Source organism: Penicillium subrubescens (genome assembly GCF_028828155.1).
Source record: "Penicillium subrubescens strain IBT 31985 chromosome Unknown utg000001l_segment0_segment0, whole genome shotgun sequence".
Classification (NCBI taxonomy): Eukaryota; Fungi; Ascomycota; class Eurotiomycetes; order Eurotiales; family Aspergillaceae; genus Penicillium; species Penicillium subrubescens.
In genome coordinates this window covers 1,310,985-1,334,106 of record NW_026643151.1, presented here as the reverse complement: position 1 = coordinate 1,334,106, position 23,122 = coordinate 1,310,985, and the positions used below count along the sequence as shown (strand labels likewise).

General features: G+C 50.7%; 6 protein-coding genes across 6 annotated transcripts; 4 read left to right on the top strand and 2 right to left on the bottom strand.

The window, feature by feature from the left end:
- Positions 1–1,222: 1,222 nt before the first annotated feature.
- On the top strand, positions 1,223–7,871 carry N7473_000397 (glutamate synthase (NADH); the record flags this gene model as incomplete). The annotated part of the gene is made up of 4 exons (XM_057146337.1): positions 1,223–1,398; positions 1,467–1,507; positions 1,632–4,979; positions 5,059–7,871. The coding sequence occupies 4 exons, from the start codon at positions 1,223–1,225 to the stop codon at positions 7,869–7,871; spliced, it is 6,378 nt and encodes a 2,125-aa protein (XP_057014223.1).
- A 954-nt stretch (positions 7,872–8,825) lies between these two features.
- Positions 8,826–10,290, top strand: N7473_000396 (uncharacterized protein; the record flags this gene model as incomplete). Its single annotated transcript, XM_057146336.1, has 2 exons — positions 8,826–9,547; positions 9,597–10,290. 2 exons carry the CDS (start codon positions 8,826–8,828, stop codon positions 10,288–10,290), a joined length of 1,416 nt encoding a protein of 471 aa, XP_057014222.1.
- Positions 10,291–12,095: 1,805 nt separating this feature from the next.
- On the bottom strand, positions 12,096–13,499 carry N7473_000395 (uncharacterized protein; the record flags this gene model as incomplete). The annotated part of the gene is made up of 4 exons (XM_057146335.1): positions 12,096–12,581; positions 12,640–12,751; positions 12,816–12,880; positions 13,029–13,499. 4 exons carry the CDS (start codon positions 13,497–13,499, stop codon positions 12,096–12,098), a joined length of 1,134 nt encoding a protein of 377 aa, XP_057014221.1.
- Positions 13,500–14,476: 977 nt separating this feature from the next.
- On the top strand, positions 14,477–15,749 carry N7473_000394 (uncharacterized protein; the record flags this gene model as incomplete). The annotated part of the gene is made up of 4 exons (XM_057146334.1): positions 14,477–14,705; positions 14,776–14,856; positions 14,906–15,016; positions 15,094–15,749. 4 exons carry the CDS (start codon positions 14,477–14,479, stop codon positions 15,747–15,749), a joined length of 1,077 nt encoding a protein of 358 aa, XP_057014220.1.
- Positions 15,750–17,614: 1,865 nt separating this feature from the next.
- Positions 17,615–19,111, top strand: N7473_000393 (uncharacterized protein; the record flags this gene model as incomplete). Its single annotated transcript, XM_057146333.1, has 2 exons — positions 17,615–18,664; positions 18,734–19,111. 2 exons carry the CDS (start codon positions 17,615–17,617, stop codon positions 19,109–19,111), a joined length of 1,428 nt encoding a protein of 475 aa, XP_057014219.1.
- Positions 19,112–22,323: 3,212 nt separating this feature from the next.
- On the bottom strand, positions 22,324–22,932 carry N7473_000392 (uncharacterized protein; the record flags this gene model as incomplete). Its single annotated transcript, XM_057146332.1, has 1 exon — positions 22,324–22,932. One exon carries the CDS (start codon positions 22,930–22,932, stop codon positions 22,324–22,326), a length of 609 nt encoding a protein of 202 aa, XP_057014218.1.
- Positions 22,933–23,122: the final 190 nt, after the last annotated feature.

Here is a 23,122-nt window from a genome sequence, read left to right as displayed (position 1 = left end):
GCCTGTTTGCGGCGGTGGGCCAATGGGGGCGTCGGAATTGCCGTGGGCTCCACCAGCCGAACTGGTCAAGGGGAGAATCCTCGGAGGCTCTGAGGGGGAGAGATGCGGAGGGTGATCATGGCTATTAGATGTAAATAGAAAAGGGTAAATAGTCAGAAATATAATAAGGATAGACAGGTAGTCATTCCGAGTGATAATGTCTTCATATTAGAGAAAGAAGAGTGAGAATCAGTTGGGAAATGAAAGAGAATGAAAAATAAGGTATCATTACCATACCATACACCACCCCTCCCAGAACGGAGCTCATGGTGTATTTCAACTCCACCCGAGGATCTTGACGTAGGAGAAAGCTAATCGCTTGGGTGCAGCGGTTATAAAGCCTTGATTCTGATTGGTCCCCAGGGGCTTATCTTTGAGGATTTGCCTACCGTAATCATAATGATTATCATTACTCGACCCATTATTATTCTTCCTCTGAGCTCCTCTGAGTCCTCTCCCATCGGGAATGTTCCTTCCTTCCCCTCCCTCGTAGGGTAGACGCTTTCGTCCATCAGAGGTCTCGGTCCGGGGAATTGTTGTATTGTCCGTAATTAAAAATGGCATTGACACTGATCCTAGAGATGCTTTCAATATAGATGCATCCTTGTTTCTTTTGGAGGCTGCAAAGAGCATGGACACAATACAGACCGGTATTGCTATGTGAATTCCTTTTTGTCCAGTTAGTCTGAATGAATCAGTATTAAATATGTCCAAAATAACCATCAAATGTCCATTTGCCACGGGCGCCAACCCCACAAGCCCGTAATTTTCCCGTTTTCCTCTCTTGGGGTCGTCCATCGGAGCAACAGCCTGCAATCCCCGGACCTGCTTGACTCTGCGCTGCCGTAATCGCTCTCTCTCTCTCTCTTTTTTTTTTTATCCCACCCCTCCTTTCCAAAATCTTCCTCTCTTCTTCCTTCTTCCCCCCTCTCTCATCTTAACCTGATTCCCTGTTGCAGACGCTGGGCTCTTCAAAAATCACGACTACAGCCTCTCCCTCAACCCGCGCTGCCCACCACCCCTCCTGTGACGACATCGACCCATCGCCCTTATCGATTCCGTCCCGCCTCAGCAGCTCCGGCGGAGATTCCCCTCCTTCTCGAGGAATCCTCTACCAACACCCTACCAAATCACCTAAAACCCCCCGGTGTCTTTCCATTCTCTGTCGGCTCCCGGCGGAAGAATGGGTCTTACTTTGGAGGACATCTATGGCAAAGATATAAGCGAAGACCAGGCTCCCCATGAGTATTCGGAGTACCAGCCGAAGGGTGGCTTTGGCTGGGCCAATGCTCTGCCGGAAAAGCAGGGTCTCTATGACCCCGAATACGAGAAGGATGCTTGTGGTGTCGGTTTCGCTGCGTGAGTGTCCTTCAAACCGCTGGACGAACCATTGATTTTGGGAGACTAACGGTTATGCGGATTTCTAGCCACATTAAGGGCAAGCCCAGTCACAAAATTGTGAGCGATGGTAAGTTTTTGAAATCCCGAATTGATTTGGCGGCTGTGAATTTTGTGGGCGATTTTGTAAAATCGCATTATTTTGCGCTGTCTCACTACCAAGGAACTTTGCGCTGACGTCGATGCCTGCTTAGCTCGCAACTTGTTGTGCAACATGACCCACCGTGGAGCCGTTGGCTCGGACGCGCGAGATGGTGACGGTGCTGGTGTGATGACCAGTATCCCCCACAAGTTTTTCATTAAGAACTTCGCCCGTGAGGTTGGCGTGGAGCTGCCCCCGTTGGGTCAGTATGCCGTTGGTAACTTGTTCTTCAAGCCCGACGAGGTGGCGCTTCAACAATCGAAGGCTAGCTTCGAGGAATTGGCCACATCCTTGGGTCTGCGCGTTCTGGGCTGGCGTGAGGTGCCCCGCGACTCGACCATTCTGGGTCCGGCCGCTTTGTCTCGTGAGCCTATCATCCTGCAGCCCTTCGTTGTACTGAAGTCTGCTTACGGCGAGGGCAACAAGCCCGAGATCACTGACGTTAAGGAGTTCGATGACCGGACTTTCGAGCTGCAGCTGTTTGTACTGCGTAAGCGTGCTACTCACGTTATCGGCCTCGGCAACTGGTTCTACCTGTGCTCGCTGAGCAACCGTAACATTGTCTACAAGGGTCAGCTCTCCCCTGTCCAGGTTTACACATACTACCACGATCTGGTCAATGTCGACTACGAGGGTCACTTCGCTCTCGTTCACTCCCGTTTCTCTACCAACACATTCCCCTCCTGGGACCGCGCGCAGCCTCTGCGGTGGGCCGCTCACAATGGTGAAATTAATACATTGCGAGGAAACAAGAACTGGATGCGTGCCCGTGAGGGTGTTCTGCGATCCGAGGTTTTCGGTGACGAGCTCGACCAGCTCTACCCTATTGTTGAGGAGGGTGGTTCCGACTCGGCTGCTTTCGACAACGTTCTGGAGCTGCTCATGATCAACGGTGTGCTGTCTCTGCCTGAGGCTGTCATGATTATGATTCCCGAGGCCTGGCAGGATAACCCTGCGATGGACCCGTCCAAGGCCGCTTTCTACGAGTGGGCTGCCTGTCAGATGGAGCCCTGGGATGGCCCTGCTCTCTTCACCTTCTCCGACGGTCGGTACTGTGGTGCTAACCTCGACCGTAACGGTCTCCGTCCTTGCCGTTTCTACGTGATGGATGATGACCGCATTGTCTGCGCCTCCGAAGTCGGTGCTATTGATATTGACCCCGAGCGTGTAGTCCAGAAGGGTCGTCTGCAGCCCGGAAAGATGTTGCTGGTCGACACTGTCGCTGGTCGCATCATTGACGATGCCGAGTTAAAGCAGACTGTCGCCAAGCGTCAGGACTTTGCCAGCTGGCTGGACAAGGAGCTACTGAAGCTGCCCGCGATCAACAAGACTCTGCTTGAGAACAATGTTGATCTTTCCTTCAAGCTTGACGACGAGTCGGTTCAGAATGACCCTCGTCTGCGTGCCTTTGGTTACTCCTTCGAGCAGGTCAGTCTCCTGCTGGGCCCTATGGGTGCTGACTCCAAGGAAGCCCTTGGATCCATGGGTAACGACGCTCCTCTTGCCTGCATTGCACAAGCGCCTCGTCTGCTCTACGAGTACTTCCGCCAGCTGTTCGCCCAGGTTACCAACCCTCCCATTGATCCCATCCGTGAGGCCGTTGTCATGTCTCTGGAGTGCTACGTTGGTCCTCAGGGTAACCTGCTTGAGATGGACCCTACTCAGTGCCACCGTCTGCTTCTCAAGTCCCCCATCTTGAGCATCCCCGAGTTCAACGCCATCATGCACATCAACAAGGCCCACGATGACTGGTCTGTCCGCACCATCGACATCACCTTCGAGAAGAAGAAGGGTACTGCTGGCTACGTCGATGCGCTGGACGCCATCTGCGACGCCGCCACCGAGGCTATCCAGAACGGCGACAAGGTCATTGTCCTTTCTGACCGTGCCACCTCTGCCGACCGTGTTCCCATCTCTGCTCTCCTGGCCACTGGTCTGGTTCACCACCACTTGGTCCGCAACAAGTGGCGTTCTCTTGCTGCCATTGTTGTTGAGACCGCCGAGGCTCGTGAGGTCCACCACCACTGTGTTCTCCTCGGTTATGGTGCCGATGCTATCAACCCCTACCTCGCCCTGGAGTGTCTTCTCAAGATGAACCGCGAGAAGCTGATCCGCAAGGACCTCAGCGATGAGAAGGTTATTGAGAACTACAAGGCCTCTTGCGACGGTGGTATCCTCAAGGTCATGAGTAAGATGGGTATCTCGACTCTGCAGTCCTACAAGGGTGCTCAGATCTTCGAAGCCCTCGGTATCGACGACAGCGTTATCGACCGCTGCTTCGCCGGTACTGCCAGCCGTATCCGCGGTATCACCTTCGACTTGATTGCCCAGGATGCCTTTGCCTTCCACGAGCGCGGTTACCCATCCCGCGACATCGTCGAGATCCCCGGTCTGGCCGAGACCGGTGAGTACCACTGGCGTGATGGTGGTGAGGCTCACATCAACGACCCCACCAGCATTGCCAACATCCAGGATGCCGTCCGCACCAAGAACGACAAGTCCTACGAGGCCTACGCCAAGGCCGAGCACGAGCAGATCAAGAACTGCACGCTCCGTGGTATGCTCGAGTTCGACTTTGAGCAGCGCACCCCCATCCCCATCGACCAGGTCGAGCCCTGGACCGAGATTGTCCGCCGCTTCGTCACCGGCGCCATGTCCTACGGTTCCATCTCCATGGAGTCCCACTCCACCCTGGCCGTCGCCATGAACCGTCTTGGCGGCAAGTCCAACACTGGTGAGGGTGGTGAGGATCCCGAGCGCAGCAAGCGTCTGGAAAACGGTGACACTATGCGCTCTGCTATCAAGCAGATTGCCTCTGGTCGTTTCGGTGTTACCTCGCACTACCTGGCTGATGCCGATGAGCTGCAGATCAAGATGGCTCAGGGTGCTAAGCCGGGTGAGGGTGGTGAGTTGCCTGGCCACAAGGTCGTTGGTCCTATTGCTCGTACCCGTCATTCCACTCCCGGTGTCGGTCTGATCTCGCCTCCTCCTCACCACGACATCTACTCCATTGAGGACTTGAAGCAACTTATCTACGATCTCAAGTGCTCTAACCCTCGTGCTCGTATTTCCGTCAAGCTTGTCTCTGAGGTTGGTGTTGGTATCGTCGCCTCTGGTGTTGCCAAGGCCAAGGCTGATCACATCTTGATCTCTGGCCACGACGGTGGTACCGGTGCTTCTCGCTGGACTGGTATCAAATATGCCGGTCTTCCATGGGAACTTGGTCTTGCCGAGACCCACCAAACTCTTGTTCTTAACGATCTTCGTGGTCGTGTTGTCGTCCAAACTGATGGTCAAATTCGTACCGGCCGCGATCTGGCTATGGCCTGTCTGCTTGGAGCTGAAGAATTTGGCTTCGCAACAACTCCTTTGATCGCTTTAGGCTGTATTATGATGCGCAGTAAGTTCAAATAACGCGTTTTTGAACCTCTTTTGAGTCGTCTTTTTGCTGGAGAATCGAAACTAATCGTTTTTTATAGAGTGTCATCTCAACACCTGCCCGGTGGGTATCGCGACCCAGGACCCGGAGCTTCGGAAAAAGTTTAAGGGTTCCCCAGAGCACGTGATTAACTTCTTCTACTACGTCGCCAACGAAATGCGTGCCATCATGGCCAAACTTGGTGTTCGTACTGTCAATGAGATGGTTGGTCGTGCTGAGCTGCTCAAGGTTCGCGATGACCTTCGCAATGCCAAGCAAGAGCGTATTGATCTTTCTCTCATCCTCACTCCCGCTCACTCTCTTCGCCCCGGTGTTGCTACCTACAATGTCCGGAAGCAGGATCACAAGTTGCACACTCGTCTCGATAACAAGCTGATCTTCGAGTCTGAGCTTGCTCTGGAGAAGGGTCTCCCCTGCCGCATTGAGTGCGATGTCGTCAACACCGACCGTGGTCTCGGTGCTACCCTCTCCTACCAGATCAGTCGTCGCTATGGAGAGGCTGGTCTGCCCCAGGACACCATTCACGCCAACATCAAGGGTTCCGCTGGTCAGTCCTTCGGTGCTTACCTCGCCCCTGGTGTTACCCTGGAGCTCGAGGGTGATGCCAACGACTACGTCGGTAAGGGTCTGTCCGGTGGTCGTCTTATCGTCTACCCTCCTCGCGGCGCTGCTTTCAAGGCCGAGGAGAACGTCATTGTCGGTAACACCTGTCTGTACGGTGCTACTCGTGGTACTTGCTACTTCCGCGGTGTTGCTGCTGAGCGTTTCGCCGTCCGTAACTCCGGTGCTACTGCCGTTGTTGAGGGTTGTGGTGACCATGGTGCCGAGTACATGACCGGTGGTCGTATCCTCATTCTCGGACCTACTGGCCGTAACTTCGCTGCTGGTATGTCCGGTGGTATCGCCTACGTGCTGGATATGAACCAGGACTTCCACTCCAAGGTCAACATGGAGATGGTCGAGGTCTCTGGCATCGAGGACCCCTCCGAGATCGCCTTTGTCCGCGGCCTCATCGAGGACCACCACCACTACACTGGCTCTGAGCTGGCTGCTCGCATCCTCCTCGACTTCACCCGCGCCCTTCCCCACATCCTCAAGGTCCTTCCTACCGACTACAAGCGCGTCATGGAGGAGGAGGCCGCCAAGGCCGCCGCTGCTAAGAAGGCCGAGTTCGCTCTGCCCCAGCTTCCCAGCACCCCTGTCGCCGCTGAGAAGCCCAAGGCTCATGCTGATGAGAAGAAGGCCGATCTGCTGGACATTGAGGACAGCATCAGCAATGAGAAGGCTGAGAAGAAGCGCTCTGCGCTGATTCTGGATAAGACCCGTGGTTTCATGAAGTACAGCCGCCGTAGCGAGAAGTACCGCAACCCGTCTACTCGTACCCGCGATTGGGCTGAGCTGTCCAACCGTCTTAGCGAGGATGAACTTAAGTATCAGTCTGCTCGGTGCATGGACTGTGGTGTTCCCTTCTGCCAGTCTGATACTGGCTGCCCTATCTCCAACATCATTCCCAAATGGAACGAATTGGTCTTCCAGAACCAATGGCAGGATGCTCTTAACCGTCTGCTCATGACTAACAACTTCCCCGAGTTCACTGGTCGTGTCTGCCCTGCTCCTTGCGAGGGTGCCTGTGTTTTGGGTATCAATGAGGACCCCGTTGGCATTAAGTCGATCGAGTGTGCCATCATTGACCGCGGTTTCGAGATGGGCTGGATGGTTCCTCGTCCTCCCAAGGTCCGCACTGGCAAGAACGTCGCCATTATTGGTTCCGGTCCCGCTGGTATGGCTGCTGCTGATCAGCTCAATCGCGCTGGTCACTCTGTCACCGTTTACGAGCGTGCTGACCGTATCGGTGGTCTCCTCATGTACGGTATTCCCAACATGAAGCTCGACAAGAAGGTTGTCCAGCGTCGTGTTGACCTCATGGCCGCTGAGGGCATCAAGTTCGTTACCAACACTGCTGTTGGCCCCGACAGCGAGGTCTCCCTACAGTCCCTGCGTGCCTCCAACGATGCCGTCATCATTGCCACTGGTGCTACCGTCGCCCGTGACCTCAAGGTCCCCGGCCGCGAGCTGGAAGGCGTCCACTTCGCCATGCAGTTCCTGCACAAGAACACCAAGTCCCTCCTGGACTCTGAGTTGGCCGACGGCGAGTACATCTCCGCCAAGGACAAGCACGTCGTTGTCATTGGTGGTGGTGACACCGGTAACGACTGCATTGGTACCTCCGTCCGCCACGGTGCCAAGTCCGTCACCAACTTCGAGCTGCTGCCCCAGCCTCCCCCAGAGCGTGCCAACGACAACCCCTGGCCCCAGTGGCCCCGCATCTACCGCATTGACTACGGTCACTCCGAGGTCAAGACCCACATGGGCAAGGACCCCCGCGAGTACTGTGTCATGTCGACCGAGTTCGTCGACGACGGCAGCGGCCGCGTTAAGGGTATCAACACCGTCCGCGTTGACTGGACCAAGAGCGCCACCGGCGGCTGGGACATGAAGACCGTCGAGGGCAGTGAGCAATTCTTCCCCGCCGACCTCGTCCTCCTGTCCATGGGTTTCCTGGGTCCCGAGGACCGTCTGCTTGGTGAGGAAGTCGAGCGCGACCCGCGCAAGAACGTCAAGACTCCCCCCGGTCACTACTCGACCAACATCCCCGGTGTCTACGCCGCCGGTGACTGCCGCCGCGGTCAATCCCTGATTGTCTGGGGTATCAACGAGGGTCGCCAGGCCGCTCGTGAAGTTGATACTTTCCTCAGCGGTATCAGCTCCCAGCTCCCCGTCACTGGAGGTATCGTCCGTCGCCCGGCTATCGACTCTGTCCCCCAGCCGGCTCAGACCCAGGTCGCCGCTTGAACGTGTTGAGAACTCATGTTTCAGGTGATAGATCAGTAACGAGGCATGATGATTCTGATTCACGAAGCATTATGCCGAAATTCATCACTTCGCTTCTTTGAAGCAAGCCGAAGTGGTAAACTGCAACATTTTCAAAAGTTTTACCTTTACCTCGGAAATGGAAACGATTGTCTCGGTTTTCATTTTTTCTAGACTGCAAAGGGACTGGGGTTTCTACTTCTTGGAGCTCGGATTTCGATGGGTGGTTTTTTGACTCACTTTCGAAATTTTGGTTTCTTCTTTTCTCTCTGTGCTGGTACTCATTCTTATGCTCATGCTCATGCTCATTCTGAGGCTCACGTTTATGTTTATCTGATTTTCCTCTTATGTTCGCAGCGTTTCTCTATGCAAGGTGTTTAGAGCGTCTGCTTGCGGTGCTTTTTTTGTGTTGTACATACCTCTTACGCTTATCTTTACCTACATGCTTCAATTCAAGTGTTATCTTCGAACAATGTTTTTTTCTTGTGTATCATGACCGCTGTAGACCTTTTAGAACCGCTATTTCTGGGTGAGTCTAAATATGGCTGAAATGAAAGAATGGCGCCCCGTGAAAGCAGTAAGACCTATGTCTAAAGATATCAAGAATGAGATCTCCCTTCTTTGTTTGCTTAAACAAAGCCCACACAAAACAAACATAGTCATGTAGCTAAATCCATCCTTAACAAAGCCTTTCTTCTACCTAGTAACCTAGTATTAAAACAAAACCCCCATTCTCCCGTCCTCCCAAAACCATAAATGACTCCAAACCCCCCTTCTACGAATTCAAACCTACACCTATCACCATGATCCTGACTCTTGATTCTAAACCAGAATGATCGAAAACATCCCAATAATCATCCTCCAATAATCGCCCACATAATCCACTTTTTCTACCAAAGCCCACTTCCCTGGCGGACACTCGCTTACGCAGTCGGTATGCTGGAGAATACAGAATATAATCATTCCCGTCGTCGTCGCTCTGGTATTGTGAGGACGAATTTGTCGGTTGATGCGAAGCGCAGGGTTTACTTGACGAGGAGGAGTAGGCGGGGTTGTGGTGCGAGTGGGATTGTAAGGGGGGATTGGGAGACCGGTAGTGATTTGGAGAGTGGTGATGAGGAGAGTGGTGTTGAGTCAATTGATTTGACGGATATTTCGAGGTCTTTTCAGTCATCGCGGAATCTTGAGGTGCTTTGTGATGACCGGAATGAGGGCGAGCGAATGGAGCTTGATCAGAGTGTGGATGTGGATTTACCAGAGCGTGAAGATACGCAGACTGATTCTGGCGAAGTGTCACTCAGCGACTTCGCCAACTTGTTGGAAGAATCCCAAAGTATTCCTCTGGAGACATCGTCGAGTGACGCAGACACAGAGGACATATCTCCATGTGAATCCGTTGAACTAACCCAAGAACCTGACAGCACTCACGTAGAACAAGCCCTGAATGATACCATCGAGCTAGACAAACCACACCGCGACTTCTTACCCGGGAAAAAGAACCTTGTCGAGGAGGAATTGTTAGAGTACATCCCCATGAACTTGAAAATCCCAGCACATGCCCGGCCGAAATCGAATCGTCGGTCTCTGGAAAGTATTGAGCCTATTTTGGATCGGAAGGCGAAATTACCTCTTGGACCTGCGGATGCTCCTCTAAATAAGTGAAATGAATAATTGAAAATTTAGTGATATTGAGGATATTTAAATTAGCTCTGCCTTCCACACGCCCTCTGTATCTAGGCCATGGTATAGAAATAGGCAACTAGTAGTAGCCTTCATCTTCATCATAGCTGCAAGCATCGTCTCCATCATAGTCTACCTCCTCCTCCTCCTCCTCTTCCTCATTATCGCTATCGTCATCGCTATTATCCTCTTCGTCTTCCTCTTCGTCTTCCTCTTCGTCTTCCTCTTCGTCTTCCTCTTCGTCTTCCTCTTCGTCTTCCTCTTCGTCTTCCTCTTCGTCTTCCCCTTCGTCTTCCCCTTCGTCTTCCTCTTCGTCTTCCTCTTCGTCTTCCCCTTCGTCTTCCCCTTCGTCTTCCTCTTCGTCTTCCTCTTCGTCTTCCTCTTCGTCATCATTTTCGTCTTCCTGTTCGTCATCACTTTCGTCATTTTCATCTTCTCTGTCCTCCTCACTATCATTATCACTATCACTATCATCTTCTTCCGTATTCCCCTCGCTATCTTCAGCGCTCTCTTCATCTTCGTCGCTATCTTCGTTGCTGTCGTTATCGCCGTCTTCGCCTTCGTCGCTGTTTTCGCCTTCGTCGCTTTCTTCGTCTTCATCGCTATCTTCATCCTCGCCGCTATCTGTGTCGGTGTCTTCATCGCTCTCCCCATCGTCGTCATTCTCTTTATCTTCATTATCGTGTGTGTCATTGTGTTCTTCGTCGCTACTTTCGCTTGATTCGCCTTGACTCATGTGTGTAAGAATAGCTCCACCAACTCCCCCTATCGCTAGACCCGCAAGGCCAGCAGCTATAGTTCCAACTCCACCACCTTGGTTTTGGACCTGATGAGTTCCATCAGTACCGTGGCCTTGATAATGGCTCTGGGAACGATTCCCATCGTGATTAGAACCATCCCTTGCATTCTCATCTGGACGTTTAAGCTTGGGCAAATCTGTAGGTCCGACTGGAACTGTAGAATTGACTGAAGTCGCAGGCTCGACTGGACACGTAGGCTGGATTGGGTTTGTTGATTCAAGTAGAACAGTGGGCTTGACCAGACCCGTATGGTCAACCGGCCCAACATGCTCAGCTGGAACGACTGAACTTGGAGGCTTGGCCAGATTTGTTGGTTCGCCTGGAACTGTAGGTTCAACTGGGCTTATCGGCTCAGCTGGAACTGTCGATTCCACTGGGCTTATCGGCTCAGCTGGAACTGTCGATTCAACTGGACCTGTAGGCTCAGCTGGAACGACTGGGCTTGGAGGCTTGACCAGATTTGTTGGTTTGACTGGAACTGTTGGTTTGATTGGATCTGTAGGCAAGACTGGATCTGTAGGCCTGTCGGGACCAATACTCGTACTGTGACTGGGAATCTGCCCTATTCCATCATAGAAACCATGACTGTATCCCAACTGGTTACCATGCCCCCAAGATTGATGCTGCCCTGGCCCAAAATGACCATTAGAATGGCCTCCATGCATGAATTGGCCTTGTCCCATCCTGGGCGGGCCATGGTATGGCAAGTACGCATTTGAAGGAGGCTTGTATGGCTGGTATGGGCCACTCCGGGTTCCCGATGGCACTGCTGTGCTTGCAGGGGCTCGACCAGGACCCGAAGTCTTGCTTGATGAGAAGAGGTTCCTGAAAAGTCCGGTGCTCTTAGGGGGTGGAGTATAATTCTGCTGTGGCTGCATTTCTCGCAGGCCTTTCTGTGGAGCTGGAGGGACATGCGTTGAAGGCATTTTGACATTTGCTTTACTTGTCGTATTTGGGATTGGAGCACGCCTGATTCCTGGGTCAACCTTCTGGGGGCGGGTCTGTTGCAGCACTTGATTCGTTCCGGGTAGCTTTCGAGGGTTGGTACGTTGCTCGCTTGAGGGTCCTTGTGCTGTATTTGCCTGTTTCTTTGGCGGTTCCACTTGGGGCATTGCTGGGGTAAGAGCCGCAGGGTGCTTGGTAGGTGGGGGATACAAAACTGGAGGAGTTGATTGGTATATTCTTGAGCTAGCCTGTGGAGCGTTATTCTGGGATAAACCGATTGGCATGTCTCTAGCGACTGGATAAGGTGGTACTTGGTTTTTCCCATGAATATTTCCCTCGTTACTAATGGGTTGACGGACGACTGGTGGTCGAGGTGCTGCATTTTTGGAGTTCGATGGCAGCTTTGCGGGTTTCAGAGGAATGTCTTCGTGTGGTCTTTGCGGCTTCTTGCTTGACTTGAAGGGGGGTTTTGGTTCCAGCATCATGACTGGCGCAATGTTTGTGGCTGTGTGCTGAGGGTGCTGTATTTCCCGTCTAGGCTGTCCAGATGCAAGATTATTGCTTTTTGATGGCGAGGTAGGTTGTAGCTGTTGCTTCGCAGGCTTTATTTCGTGAAAAGACGAGCTTGGTTTCGGACTGGCATGTGGTCTGCCAGGTTTGGCTGGTGCAAGTGTTGGCCTAGGGCTGGGTGGCTGACCGACAGGACGCCTGCGAATCTTCATCATGCTCGGATCGAATTGAGGCAATTGCGGACTGGCAGAACATGCCGTGGCAGAAGCCACTAGACCCTCCTGACTATTGCCAGAATAGTTGTTGACTGCTTGGACATGCCCATATTATTTGGTGATGTTCCATGGCCAAAGTCACGGGTATTCGACGAATCCACTGGCATCGGTGAGAATGGGGTGTTCTCCATGGGTGAGTTTGTGGTAGCCGCAATTGTATTCTGCAAATTGATATTCTGTCGGCCCAAGATCGGAGAATTCTGGACGGCATGTATAGTCGTGGCCTGAGATGCCTCACTAACCCATGGGTTCTGGATCTCTAAATCGTTGTTGGGCAGCCCAGATTGAGATGGGTGCACAGTCGAGACGGGTACCATATCTTCTGATGCCGATTTTCGGATCTTCTTGATGGCAGATATGATTGCTTTGTAGTTGTCATTGTGTCTGTCTGGGAAATTTGCCATAGACAGGTGAGTGCAACCCGCCATCACCAGGACCTTCTCGCGACGAAGGCCAAGAGTCGCGCGATACTCGTCCAGACTCTATGTGCCGTATTAGTATATCGCTCCCTATATACAAAGTGACTATAAGCCAACTTACACATTCATGCTGCGCTGGCATTGGAACACCCTCGTGGAAAGAAAATATTTTCATTTTCTTGGTCACCTTTGCATTAAACCCTTCGGAGATATCACGCAAAATATCTTCACTTCTGTTTGCCCAGGTAAAGCCTTCCAAAGCTGACGATTCGGCCGGATTCAAACCTGGAGGCATACTGTCTATCGCACAACGAGTCAAGATCGTCGCCCACGGTACCTCTGGCGACGTCCTTTGTGGCGTGCTAAGAAAGATGACCCCCCGAGTATAATCGATTATGCTTGGGGATGGCGATTCATTTGCGAATGCCTCATTCAAGCACTTGATCCCACAATCTATTAACCGCATAATCCCACCATGGAAGGAACGCATGGGTTGAATCAAAGACTCACCGATTCAACAATAAAGCCACCGAAGCCATGGCAGATGAATACCAGAGGCCGTGCCACTGGTGCTTCCTCTCGGATAGCAGCGATTTCCTCAAGTAGAGCCCTAGACGCGTCTTGGATACTCTTCAGTGGTGCTCCGTGGAACCAGACTGCCTTAGCGTCGTAGTTAAATGTGAATACCCTAGCTCCGCGGATGTCCTTTGCAATGAAATCATACAACCAGAAAGGAGAGCCGGCAAAAGACTCCCAAGCGATCAGGCCGTGAACAGCTATAATGTCGATGGCCTTGGTGGTCCCGTCGCGTTTATCGGGCTGTGGAGGCTTTGTGTGGCACACAAGCCTTGCGGTTAGGTCATTTTTGCTAAGATAGACGGGTGCGTTACATGTAGACATGTCGAGGGTTTGACTCATGTAAACTTCCTTGAAACGCTTTGGAGGGAGGAGTTGCAATCGATGTCTTGTGCACCGGGGCATTGGGGGATTATGTAGTGGCAGAGCTACTGAGCCATGTTAAGATGATGTCTACATTCCAGAAACAATGTTGGGAGAGCGGCACTGCTGTCGAGCCGCATCGAACTTCCAAGGTCGAGTCAAGTGCTATCACACCCACGGGCTACGCCCCCCAAAATCTGATATCCCATGTCCTTCTAAAAAGGGGCCAAATGCACCTCTCCTACTTTGGAGTAATCTAGCCTCGCCGAATCTGCAACATAGTCATTCTTCGCCGCACATCAGCCATATTACTATGGCAAACGACCACACCACAATCTGCCGTGATTGTCTTGAAGCAGCCGGGCCCCGAGTGCATCGGCTGCAGGTTCAAAGCCCGATACTAAATATAGGCTCATATCTGCTCGTGATATAGCATTAGTAGCCACGTTTTGTCAAGGTGACCCAACTCAAAGTACGGACTTAGAGGAAGGCTAATCAAGCATACAGGTTTAACTGCCGATGTTGCGGCTGAACACAGCCCAGCCTTGTTTTTGGCCCCTCGAAAACGCGGTTCCCATGATTGCTTTTTTTTCGAAAACACGAGCTGCAGGCAGGCATTGGATATGCAATGACAAGGGTCAATGTAGCAAACAAAGTAGGTGTTATTGGTATATTGGGACTAGCGCGCCCCACCACTATTGGATATCGCAGTGTGCAGTGTGGGATCGACAAACTAACTTCTATGTTTGGATCTGAGGCTTTGACTTTCGGGGCGAGCCGCATTCCCCACCAGTCCAATGGAAAAACGTGGATTTGATTGATTTGGATATATTACATGTGGTACAGAGTGATAGTAGATATACAACCTAGGTGATGAGGTTGCAGTCCAGATGATGTAACGCACTCCTGTTAATCGAGCCAGAGTATATATAGGTGTCTAATACCTAGGACTGGAAGAGTTATCAACAGCCGTTAAATTTGATCAGAGACAGCCTGTTAAGATATTCTATTCTATTACCATGGAAGCCTCCAACCCCTCGACACTTCCACGAAAGAAGGCCAAGGATGGCGTGAAGAAGGCAGGCAAGAAGACGGGAAAGAAGACCTCTGGCAAGAAAAAGCCAACTTCGTCTGCGAGCGCCGTTCCTGTTGCCACTCCTCTTTCCGCTCCTCATCCCGTGGGCTCTCAGTATGCACCGACATATACGCCCATTCCACAGACACAAACAGTCGTCTTTGAAAAGCCAGGTAAGAGAGTTGACCTCCCTGATAACGGCTACAATATCACGATAATGAGGCTAATAGTTTTGCGGAGTAGTCAAGCGAAAGGGAAAGGGGTCGATATGTTTACTCGCGTGTCTGGCAATTGTCTCCTATCTGGTGGCAATCATTCTGGGTCGTAAGTCTGAAAGAATTGCGTAATATGGTGTATCGCTAACGGTATCCAGTGTACATGATGACGAGCTGTGTCTCGAAAACGGCAAATGCCAATGATATTTACCTCGCTGAACTCTCGACAAACGAGACATACGATATCTCACTTCGTGTGGGCTACTTTGGTAAGTAGAGAGAAGCCCAATATTTACTTTATTAGAGATAGTTTTGGGAAATATGCGTGCTAACTCACTCTATGCAGGGGGCTGCGTATCTGTCACCAAAGCGGCTGAAATATCCTCTATAAACGGCAACTCCTCAACACAAACGTTCACCCACTGTATCCCAAACATGCGCCGCAAAGATTTGAATAATCTTAGCAAAGACCTTTGGGAGCCCCTGTACCTCAACTCTTCTGTCGCCGAATCCGACGTTCAGTCCTTCCTGAATACCACCCTCCCACAAGCCAAGCACCTCCGGCAGAATGTTTTCTTCTGTGAACCTCCCCTGCTCCATATCCTCCTATTCTTCATCACAGGTATTATGCTCCTTGTTGCCCGAACAGGTACATCCAGAAAGCGATCATACAAGGCAATGTTAGTGACGGCGATCACTTTGAGTGCCTTCTCGCTTGCTCTCGTATTGGTGACGTGCCTCGGTTCTCTACAGGGTATGAATGCGCTGCTGAATACATCTGCATCCGGGAACGAAAAAAGCCTTGGCGTTGCACTGTATATTTCGCGTGGTAAGGCTATGCAGGGGCTCCAAGGGGCTCTTGTTGGCGTTGTCGCCGTATTCTATGTCACGATGGGAGCGCTCTTCGTGCAGAGAACCCCGGAGGCCAGTGCGGCGTATATAATCCAGGCCTTCCAGACTGTCGGAAAACCTTTGAAGAAGAGGATGTGGGAAAGGAAATAAGTACCATGATGGGTAAAGGGGCAAGTTGTTTTGCGGGAGTGATCTTTTTCACGGGTGAGGCGGAAGGGCGTGTTGGGATCAATTCCTCTTCCTAATCTTTTCTTACCAGTTTGTCTTGATTTTTTCCTGGATTTGCTGAACTGTGTTCATTTTGCTTGATTTTTGATTGATGGTTTGTGTTTATTTATTACACGCGTCCAATAATACTATGCTGTAAATGTGCCAAATCGTTATTTGATTCTCATCTAATTATGTAGATCAGGTTGTGCTCGAGGCTTGTGGTATTATGTAGCCATTCTACTATGCAAATTTCCGGCTCGTGCATCAATAAAGTCGTCACTTTGGTGAAAATCAGGATAGAGAATAATCGCTATTAGTTGAGAGAGCTTCGGGACAAGAGAATCATCAACGGTAATTGTCATGTTGAAAATGATGACAATCACCATATAATTGGTGTCATCTCAACGCTGGCACTGACTCGATATTCGCCCCCAAGAATTTGAACGTCCAAAAGACGCATGCATAAGAAAGTAGAAAGTAAGCTACATTAGCTCAAGATCAATGCACTTGCCGAGCCTCCGTCACTCTAATGCTATATAGCAGGGGTATTAAGGTATTGGGTAAGCGGGGATCAATACGATTCCCGCCCGTATTCCCTGCGAACTGTTTCCTTGGGCACTAACAGCCGGTTCAGAAATGGGACCGGGAAAAGGTCAAAAATGATAATGAACCAGTTATAGAATTTATTCTGCCTTTGACCATGTTTGAAAAACCAGGGTGCTCATTGGATATTGATGACTTTTTTTGTCCCTAATGCTCAAGTACATTCGCCACAGTAGCCTACTCGCTCAAGTGACAAAGTCGCCAAAATAAACGTGTGCCGTGTCCACTCTTCGACAGAAACAAAGATTTGTCTGGCTTAGAATATACCCAAGCCTATCAACGGGTTGATTGAAAGTATTTCTCAGGAATCCATTCCTTTTCTTCTTCCTGTCTCTTATCTTGCCTTTTGTCAGTTGATGCCAGTTGTAATTGGGAAACTTTACGGTTACTGGGCGGTCGCAACAAGCCTTGTTGTGGCAGATGATAGAAGAAAGGTCGCCCTTCGCCTAGCATCGGACTGTCTCTCAAACGGCTAGTCCAAAGAGATGGCTGGTATCTCCTATGAGCACTTTTGCGCATAGACAACTGACTAGGTCGCGGAAGGGGTAGACGAGGCTTGGAAACCCTCTGAAAAGCCCTCGACGATTCACGAAGTCTGACTGGCTGCCTGGTTAGTTCTACCTACCCATTTACGGATCTATGGATGGATTTCGATTTAGTTTACACAGCTCGCGCAACTTAGCCTTACAGAAGCTGCCTGGTGAGCCTTGAATTACGAACCTATAGATTATGGGGATGGTGTGAAGAAGTAGTTGCCACGTAGTCGTCCGATAATATGGGGCTGTGTGGCGCCTTCAGAATACGAGGCAGATTCTAGTACGGAGTAGTCAGCCCAGATTGAAGGATCAATCATCTGGCAATTTTTTTCCTTTTTATCAAGGCGATGCATAGCGAGCCAATAGCGGGCCACTTTGAAACGCCCAACCGGTTGCCTGCACCCCTCAGCTGGCACCATGTGCGCACATTTCCAGTCTGCCAACACGCCATCAAGCCCTTGAAAGCCTCTCTACTTCTCCATCCTTTAACATATCTGCTCAAAAATAAGCAGCACCCATGCATATTATAGATAAATACTTGAGCCCCACCCCTGGTGGCACGTCATACCGGCTGCTGCCCAGCTCCCCTCAGTCGGATTTCTCTAACTCAGACCTAAGCTCGAGAAATAATCCCCCGCTATCTCCAACCAAGGTCCGAGACCTGATATGGAGACCCGAGAGGAAAAGCTAGCCACTTGGGCAGAACCTTCTATGACCCCACATCAAGGCATCAGGGTCTTGAAAGGTTCGCTGTCGCTTGATTCAAATGATTCGGGGAAACGCACGCACATCCTAGAGGACAGAATTCAATTCAACCAAATTGAAGGCTGTCTCCAAAATCCTCGGGACGATGCTATCGTAAGCGACAATGCTGATAATCCCAGTCTATGGCACTTCAAAGCGATATCACTTCCCCGAGTCCGGCCCGGCAGACTCGCCCTGTCCGTTCCCAAGGAGACATTCCAGAAGATCCAAGATTCATGGAATCTTCACCCGCGCACGATCGAGATATGGCTGTCTAACAATGGAGTTTTGACAACACTCCACCATTCCGGTCGATCATCCCTTGTCATGAAAGTAGCCAATTCGCGCACAACAGGCTTCGACTGTGTGTCCGTCACCTGCGACCCTTCTCGTCGCACAACCTACGTCCTATACCACCATCTCTTCGATGAATACGCTGTCTTCAACACCCTGTTGTCGGCACCGGAACAATGTATCGACCCCTATTTTCATGTCTCTGCCCTCTATCGTTCGCACCATCAACACATCGAAGTCTACCGTAATACCATCGATTGCACCATTCTGGGAATCGAGCGACAAACGGGCTTTGGAAATCCGGGCAGGTTGGATCGAGGGCGTCGTCCCAGTATGGATGAGTATCCTGCCCTTGATGATCCAAAAAGAACAATTCAAGAGCTAGGCTACTGCCAAACGGATATCGCTATCATTGGACATGTTGGCCGATGTTGCTTGGATTGCGGAGAGTGGCTTATCCAAGCCATTGATGCGAGCCTTCTAGATGGGCAACTTTCACACGATGTGGGACAGAACAGTAGTTCCAGTTCCCAGCACCAGGATCAGCAGTTGTCGGAGTATTTAAAGGCTACACAGCGGATGGTTCGCCAAGACGTCGAGTATGTGCGGAGACGGACTGCGATGCTGTTGTCACAGGTGCAGCAAATGAGCGATAGAACTCAGAGCCAAACTAGCTATGTGAGTCTCCCCTTATCCGTCAGGTCACTTCAATCACATGTATAACTGCTGATACTTTAAACTCTTTAGATGCTGAGTGTCATCACGCAAAGCGACGCAGAATACACAGCCGCAATCGCAATAGACGGGAAGCGCGACAGCATAGCCATGAGAACAATCTCTATTCTTGGCATTGTTTACCTACCGGCTACCTTTGTGGCTACTTTGTTCAGCATGGACATATTTTCTTGGCCTGGTACCAGCAACAAAAGCAACGAGACATCTTCTCTGGTAGCATCACCGAGTATTTGGATATACTGGGTAGTGGCGGTGCCTTTGACTGTTATCACTATCCTCATATGGGTTGTTTGGGCTAGGAGAGAAAACCAAAAGAGCAGGAAGCGGCTAATGGTTTCTCGCACAAGGTCTTCTGAATCTGAGAGCGGATCTAGTGAGAAGATGGTATAACGTGTCAAATATTGTTCTTGACACGGATTCTGGAACCTTAAAATCGAGGGGAAACTAATTTCTGTCCCTTGTCTATCAAAGTGAATTGTGTATGAATAATGCGACTTAACCCCAACGGAACCCTCGTTATCTCTGCCTCGCCAACAATCGAATAGCTATCAGTCTCCCCACCGATTTCTCGATGCAGAATACCAATGGCCACGCTTCTCCTTTTGGTGGAGGGGGCTCTTCGTTTCCAACTATAGACAGGCAAAGATAAACTAACAGCAAAATTCTACCAAAAGCCGCAGAATAAAACCTATGAAATAACCAACGAGGATACCGAACCCTCGGGATTAGGGTAGCAGAACTTGCACGTTCACAAAAGTCAGCCTCGTGGATAACACTGTACACTACTCGTACAGAGAGAGCAACCCGTCTCGCACATCAAAAGTACCGCCCCTACCAGGTCACCATGGTACACTATATCCGTTAACTAGTTTTTAATGGATGGTGATGAGAACTCTGGTTCCAATTTAGGTGTCAGGTGTGCTAGGTGGCTGGGATTGATTGGTAGGCTAAAATAAGGTTTGAGTGTATCAAGTACAAACTACGCCCAGGTACGGCCCCTTCTCCTGTACTTATCGACTACAATAGCCTCACTGCATGTGGGCAGTGCATAAGTGGTGAGCAATGCAATGCATACGCCCTACTGCAGGTAAGCAGTGCATATGGTTGACTACTATAGCCGGGCAGAGCAATCTGCTTATACTGCCCATCCCAATATACACAATCTGAAAGGATGATCACTCTCTTCAATCTCTTTGAGACTATTTAAATGTCTAGTATTTGCTTCTCACAGATCTATTATCACAACCTTCAACCAAACTACGTTGCTCAAGTTTCAACGCCTGAACCATTCAGTCCTTGTTGCTGCTAAACTCTCTTCTTGGATCAGAAGAAATGGCCTCGCAAGAAGACCCGAATCCTGAACCCAACACGGGTTATTTTACCCAGCCAAGACAAACTGAAAATCCATACCCACTTCCCCGGGTTATGAATGGGAAGAGCAAATACACAAGTATTGCAGGACGGGTTTGTTGGGTAGAATAGGTGCGATAAACTTCACCAGTTCAGATGCCGACTACCAGTTCTACCGCACCGGCCTAGACAGCTACGGACAACCCAGGAAAACCGAGTCCAACTTCAACAGACTCAGTGGCGTGTTCTGTCATCGCGGATTGTACGATCGGGCAATGAAGGTTTCCGAGAACACAGAACTTGCTATAGACAAGGGATTGGGCCTAGGTCTACGCCTCCACGAGCTAGATGTGCGTTCGCACACACGTGCGGATAGATCGAACAATCCACGCAAGGCCTTCCTAGCTCATGATGCGACTGGAGCTCGTGTTACAGCCATAGCCCGGAGGTGGAGTCAGGCTGATGGCGTTGATTTCATTGGAACTATTGTCGTGGAGAGGGGTGTCAATCTGGAGACGAATAACCACGCGAGCTCATACCAGGAGACGATGGCGAGAATTCCGGGCCTTGCAAAGTTGCTATCAAACTACGATCCGAGTTACCCGTGGAAGGAAAAACACGATGGGGTAGCCCTCTGGGAATTCTTTGAGAACTCCACTTTTCAACTCGACCTGAGAGACAAAGACTTTGCCCCGATGCTTGCATGGCTCCGTTACCGGCATTTTTTCAACCTCGACGTCATCCTGAAGGGCTATAATTACTGCTACTCCGATGGTCAAGCCCTTCTCGATGCAGTCAACTCATTTGGCACAACCGACAATGGCACCTTGATTGAAGTACTCGAAGGCCACGAGGATGCGGTTACCTCTGTCGCATCCAATTACAGAAGTATGCAAATTGCGTCTGGTTCCCATGACAGCACAGTCCGGATCTGGGAGGCCGACACGGGCAAACTTATCAGAACGCTCACCGGGCACGAGAAGCCAGTGACATCGGTTGTATTTCCAGGCAATATTGAATGCAAGTGGGTAGTATCGGGGTCTTGTGATAAAACAATCCGGATCTGGGACGCCGAAACGGGGGCCCCATATAAGGACTCTCAGGGGCCACGAAGAAGCAGTCACTTCAGTTGCATTCTCAGACTATCGGAAGTGGATAGTCTCGGGGTCGGATGATAAGACAGCCCGGATCTGGGACGCTCAAACAGGCCAGCTGCTCCTGAAACTTGATCACTGGGAGCCAGTCACCTCTGTGGCGTTCTCGAATGATGACATGCTTGTGGCATCTGGGTCTCATGAAAACACCGTCCGGGTCTGGGCAGCCGAGTCAGGTCGGTTATATCATATTCTCAGAGGCCATACCGGGCCTGTCACCTCTGTTGCATTCTCGGGCGACTGCACGCAGATAGCATCGGGATCGCATGACAATACCGTCCGAATCTGGGCAGTCAACCCGGGCAAACCACTTTACACGCTCGACGGCCATACGAACAAGTCAACTCGGTTGTGTTCTCGGACGACAGCATGCAGCTGGCATCGGGCTCGGATGATGAAACAATTCGAATTTGGAAAGCCGACACAGGAGAACCGGATTACGTGCTTCAAGGCCATACGAAACCGGTCACCTCGGTCGCCTTCGGGCACGGGAGAGGGCACGGGCAGATATTCACGGCTTCGCGCGACAGAATGATACAGATCCGGGGCCAACGACCTGCATGGGATAAAAATATCAAGACCAGCTTCAACATGCGCATGATCATCGTGTTTATGCCTGGGCCCATAATAAAGATTGCGCTGGAAAAGAAACGAGCAAAATTCGAAGACACCACCGCAGATAAATGGCTTGAGCTGTTGGATTACGACTTTCTTTATGACACGACTGTCAAACACATCACATCTTTTATCGAAACCCCAATTCCAAGGTACGGCCAAATTATACCTGAGATTGTCCACAGCGGATTGGGCTTAGGTTATGATATGAGTGAGAAAGCTGCACATGTGAATCCCAAGGATTACACCCGTATCACGGACGCAGGCGTCATTTTGGCCTGTCGCATTGACTGAGCTATGATCGAGGTCAGCTTGAAGCTGAGGCAGCAATACCCGCAAATGGCTTTCTCATCTTGCACCCGATTATCCGACGTCTACATCAAGGATGTGGAATATAGCGCGAGCATTCAAACCGGCGAGCTTTACGAAAAGGCAGTCGGCGAACAAGGGTTCGAACAGAAACTCCGCGCTTTACATGGAGGTTTATACCCGCCATCTGATATTGTCATTGCTGATGATCCATTTGCTGAGATTGCGGCACGCACCTGGATTGACGAGTACGCAAAACTGGATCGATCCCAGCTTCTGACCATGTCGTATGAGGGTTGGCTTGGGCAAGATCCTGAAGTCAAGGACGCTGTTGATAACCTGAACAAGAAGTTTTTGCCAAATAATATCAGTGAGCCCACACAAGGTGCGGGTACCAATGAAGAGCAAGAGCAGGAGACGGATCAAATATTGCGGTCTTCGGATGGGGGCACTGATGGTGACAACAACGAGTGCGACAACGGTGATGACAACAATGATAACAACAGTAATGGTGGAGACGATGATCTCAGTCAGGACGACGAGAATGAAGATAAAAGAGATGAAGTGAGTAAAGGTGAGGATGGCGGAGGCAGTGAGCATGAAGAAGGCGGGCATGAAGATAGCGACCACGAAGACAGCAAGCATAACGAGATTGAGAATGAAGAAATTGAGCATCGAGGGAGCGAGGATGAAGAGAGCGAGGATGAAGAGAGCGAGGATGAAGAGAGCGAGGATGAAGAGAGTGAAGATGAAGAGAGTGAAGATGAAGAGAATACACACCATAATCGCCCTCGTCACTCCACAAGAGGAACCTCTAGCTTGTGCGTTTAGATGTTCCCAGCTACCTAGGTATTAGTACACATTGTAATGAAATTGAAATCTAAGGTGTTATGCCCAGCACACTTCTTGCAAAAGGTTCTAAGCATAATATAACGCAGGGATTTGTTGCTTCTGGACTGAACGTGAGCTCGTG